This window comes from Phyllostomus hastatus, unplaced genomic scaffold (genome assembly GCF_019186645.2).
Source record: "Phyllostomus hastatus isolate PE091 unplaced genomic scaffold, TTU_PhHast_1.1 phas_contig_30, whole genome shotgun sequence".
NCBI classification, from domain to species: domain Eukaryota; kingdom Metazoa; phylum Chordata; class Mammalia; order Chiroptera; family Phyllostomidae; genus Phyllostomus; species Phyllostomus hastatus.
The window spans coordinates 1,031,612-1,036,553 of NW_025333841.1; the positions used below are offsets into that span (position 1 = coordinate 1,031,612).

A 4,942-nucleotide genomic window follows, 5' to 3' on the forward strand; every position below is an offset into this window, starting at 1 on the left:
GCGGCAGCGGCGGCCGCGGCGGCGGCGGCGGCGGCGGCGGCGGCGGCGGCAGCGGCTGCGGCAGCGGCTGCAGCCACCGCGGATGCGGAGACGGGCGGGGGCTCCGAAGAGAGCCCAGACTTTCCTATGGCCTCGTTGTACGTAGGAGACCTGCACCCTGAGGTGACAGAGGCAATGCTGTACGAGAAGTTCAGCCCCGCAGGGCCTATCCTCTCTATCCGCATTTGCAGAGACAAGATCACCCACCGCTCCTTGGGCTACGCATATGTCAACTACCAGCAACCGGTGGATGCCAAGCGGGCCCTGGAGACCCTGAACTTTGATGTCATCAAGGGCAGGCCAGTGCGCATCATGTGGTCCCAGCGGGACCCCTCGCTGCGCAGGAGCGGGGGTGGGCAACGTCTTCATCAAGAACCTGGGCAAGACCATCGACAACAAGGCTCTGTACAACATCTTCTCGGCGTTCGGCAACATCCTCTCCTGCAAAGTGGCCTGTGACGAAAAGGGGCCCAAGGGCTACGGTTTCGTGCACTTCCAGAAGCAGGAGTCCGCTGAGCGGGCCATCGATGCAATGAATGGCATGTTCCTGAACTACCGGAAAATTTTCGTTGGGAGATTCAAGTCCCATAAAGAACGAGAGGCTGAAAGGGGAGCTTGGGCCAGGCAGTCCACCAGTGCTGACGTCAAAGATTTCGACGAAGACACGGACGAGGAGGCCACCCTGCGCTGAAGACATCCCAGCAGCGAGCCAGCCAGCAGAGCCAAACCTTGGCTCCGACCCGGTTTACAACCCGCTCTTTGTCCCCCTAACCCACCAGCAGTGTATTGTATTGAGAGTGCAGCGCTCTCGCTCGCGCGCGCTCTCTCTCTCTCCCTCTCTCCCTCCCTCCCTCTCTCTTTCCCTCTCTTTCTCTCTCTGTCTCCTTCCCCTCTCTTCCTCCCTCTCCTGCGCTCCCTTTCACCCTCTCTTCTCTTCTCTTCTCTTCTCTTCTCTTCTCTTCTCTTCTCTTCTCTTCTCTTCTCTTCTCTTCTCTTCTCTTCTCTTCTCTTCTCTTCTCTTCTCTTCTCTTCTCTTCTCTTTCCTCCCCACCTCCCACACCCACCAAGGGCATTGTGAATAATCTTGCTACTCTGTGCCATTTGATAAACTAGACGCTGCCTCCTCTCCTCCTGCTTTGGTTTTAGAAAGCACCTTCTCGCTTTGTTTACTGCACAGGTGATACCATTTCATGGTAGAAACATCAGAAAGGAGAAGGAAATCAGATGAGGGGAAGCCAAGAGAGTACTTGCTGCCCCTTATCCTGCTACCCAGAGACGACTACTTGTACCTTTTTGGTGTGCGGTTTTTCCAGGCTGTCTTCTCTCCCTCCCTCCCCTCCCCGTTCTCACCCCCCACCGCTCCTTCCCTTTTAACACACTCTTATAGACTGGTTCATGTACGTGGTGTTTCTGAACATGCATTTTCACAAACTACAACCAAACAAAAATCAACCCACTGAACTTCTTTCCATGGCATTCAACAAGCTCCCCGAAATGTCACATTCAGTGCCTGCAGAGTGTATGGATGGATCTCACTATTTCTGTAACCATTCTCACATTGTTGGACATTCAGGTGGTGTCTAGCTCTTTCCCTATGTTGAAACCCAACACTGCGTACTCTGATGAGTGACTCCTTCCTTGTCAAGCCAAATCTTTGCTGGCATACCAGACAGTCATATTAACTGCGGACCTGCAGGATCCGCCCATGGACATTTTAAACACTTTTCCTGTCCACCCATGGACATTTTAAACACTTTTTCCTGTCTGTTGCCAAAAGACCCCCTTCATGAGTATTGTACCGATTTGCATTCATGCCCACCAGCACAGCTAGGGAAAAAGAGTATGCCCATTTCCCTGCATAGTCTCCTGGTAACTGCGATTGAGGTGTGCGTGTGAGTGTGTGTGTGTTGGCCAGCTGGATGAGCTGCAAAAGGCATTTTGCTGTCCTTGGTTGTTTTCCTGGATTTAAGTACTGTGTATCACCTCCTTCCCCTGTGCCTACTACTTCCTGCCATTTTCCCATTGTCAAAAAAAAAAAAATTATAACTCAGCTTCATTGCAGAAAAAAAAAATCACAAAGCAGATGAGTTAGCAGAAGGACATTGATATCACCAGTTAGTAATCAATCCTTATGACCACCTGTGTCTTCCTGCATCATTTTCATCCTTTCCTGTCTAATATTTTCCAAGAACTACCTGAAACATTTTTGGCTGTACCTCTCTAGTATTTTTCTTATGCAAAATCATATATGTATATAATGATGTATATAATGTTTTATGTGCTCTTCATGTATAAATCAGTGTATGTACATATACACACACATAAATGCTCTTGAACTTCATTTTATATCATTAAAATATTTTAAAATACTTTGTCTATTAGTATTCCATTGAATTGATGGCTCAGTTCATGGATAAATGTATGTATATATGTATATCCATGTCCACATATCTGTTTGCCTGTATGTGTGTGTATATATTATCAATTACTTCCTACATCTAGGTGATAGCTAGATGTTTCTTTATCCAAACAAAGCTGTGCAACTGCATCACAGGGCACAAATCTTGCTGAGTTTCAAAATCATTTTCTGAACAAACATTGCTAAAAGTAAATTTTAAGTGTCAAATTATATGGTACTTTTGCTGGGATGTGCATTATTAAAATGGTCATACATAATTAAAGGATAAGTTTATTTTTGTAAGGTGGACCAGTATTTTAATAAGATGTGGATACCTGTATTACTTTCTTCACTTGGTATTACAAATATTTATGCATTTTCTCAATATTTTTTCTGGGAAATAGGAGTTTTTGTTTTTATTTATTTTAAGCCTTGTATACAAATTGTACATGACTAGTAGAAAATATTTTAAGAAATTCTTGATATAACCAAAGAAAGTCAAAATCCATTATGAAACCTAATAACAGTACCTGACAAAATACAATTTGCAGCCCAACAAGCTGGGCAGCACATGCACATACATTCACACTCACATATATTCATACACATTAATTAGATCTACTACATTTTTGCTTATAATAAACTATACATTGTTTCATTGAGGGGTATTATCACTATCACTGTACCCTGGGGCCTCATTTATAAGTCATTATATATCTTCTTTTCATTATTTTGTTTCATAAACTCTATCACAAAGTAAATGATTTCTACAACCAAGATTCTTTTGTATATACTTAAAATGGTTCTGATATTTTTTTGCATGTAAGATAAATTATATAATGAAAAACTTTGAACCTGAATGCCTTGGGATGTTTTACTGCTCTCTATTCCTTACTACTGTAATATCAGAATGATAGAAATATGGATGTATCAAATATTTTTCTATGTATATTGCCAAATGTTTCTCCTTTAAAGTTTGTATCAACCTGTACTATAAAAGTGCACATATCCCTGCCCAGCTATTTAAATTATTCAACACATTTTTGAGTACTTTTTTATTTCTACAATTTTTTTTCCTTTCAATTATAGTGGACATACCATATTATTTTAGCTTCAGGTGAACATGCCAGTGATTAGTCATTATATAACTTACTAAGTGATCATCCTGATAAATCCCATATCCATCTGACACCATACATAGTTATTAGAACATTGTTATTAACTATATTTCCTATGCTGTACCTTTATATCCCCATGACTATTATTTAACTACCAATTTGTACTTCTTAATTCCTCTACCTTTTTCACCCATGCCCCCAGCCCCTGTCCCATCTGGCAACTTGTCAAAATGTTATCTGTATCTATGAGTCTCTTTCTGTTTTCCTTGTTGATTTATTTTCTTTTTTTAGATTCAATTGTTAATAGATATCTATTTACTGCCAATTTATCATTCATGTTTTTATCTCCATTTTTTACCATTCTTCAAGAATACCCTTTAACTTTTCATGTAATACTGGTTGGTGGTGATGAATTCTAGTTTTTTTTCTTTTTTGTTTTCTGTAAGATTCATTTTTAAATTTAATTTCTATTGTACTTATTTCCATTACCATTTACTCCCCTTATACCCTACTCCCCCAGCAATCACCAGACTGTTCTTCATGTCCATGAGTCCTTTTCCTTTTAACTCAATACCTCCACCCCCTAACCACCCCCACTAGCTGTCATCCTGTTCTCCATCTATGAATCTGTCACCATTTCCCTTGTCAGTTATGTTTGTTCATTGGATTGCACATATGAATGATAGCTTAAGGTATTTGTCTTTCTCTGACTGGCTTATTTCACTTAGCATAATTTTCTCCAGGTCCATCCATACAGTCACACAGAGTAACACTTTCTTCTTTTGTTATGGCCAAGTAGAATTCCATTGTGTAAATGTCTCATAGTTGCTTTATCAACTCATCTACTGATGGACACTTGGGCTGCTTCCTTATCTTGGCAATTATAAATAACACTGCAATGAACATAGGGATTCTTAGCTTGTTTGAATTAGTGTTTTGGTGTGGGAGGACTCCATCTGCAGAATTCCTCCCATCTGCCGCAAATCAGAAATAAGCCCTGAGAAAATGATGAGCCATCAGAAGACATTGAGAGGGACTAGGCAGTTGAACGGACCAACCTCAAATGTAACTTCTCTCCTAGGCTTGTGTGGTCCAGCCTTAATGTCCTCGCTCAGTCCTGCTTTCGGTGCTCCTGGCTGCACATGCATGGACGTGGTTTAACACGGGACAACAAAGACAAGTGTGCTGGGGTTTGAACTTCTCTTTCTGTTCACTTCTCAGTGGAGCTTTAAAAAGAGATAGGTTCAGATACTGAGACATTGAAAGAGTGTTGGGAACCAGCACTCCTCTTCCATTTCATGTAGCCCACCTCCTTCTTCCTACCAGTAGGGAGAAATAGAAAGGTGTGGGGATGCCATTCAGAGAGCAGAGTGAAAAGAGTACAAAA

General features: G+C 41.9%; 1 protein-coding gene across 1 annotated transcript; it reads left to right on the plus strand.

Annotated features, from left to right (window-relative positions):
- Nucleotides 1-791, plus strand: PABPC1L2B (poly(A) binding protein cytoplasmic 1 like 2B). Its single transcript, XM_045839455.1, is given in 2 exon segments — nt 1-387; nt 389-791. Coding segments are annotated over 2 exon segments (603 nt in total). The 5' UTR covers nt 1-126; the 3' UTR covers nt 731-791.
- Nucleotides 792-4,942: the final 4,151 nt, after the last annotated feature.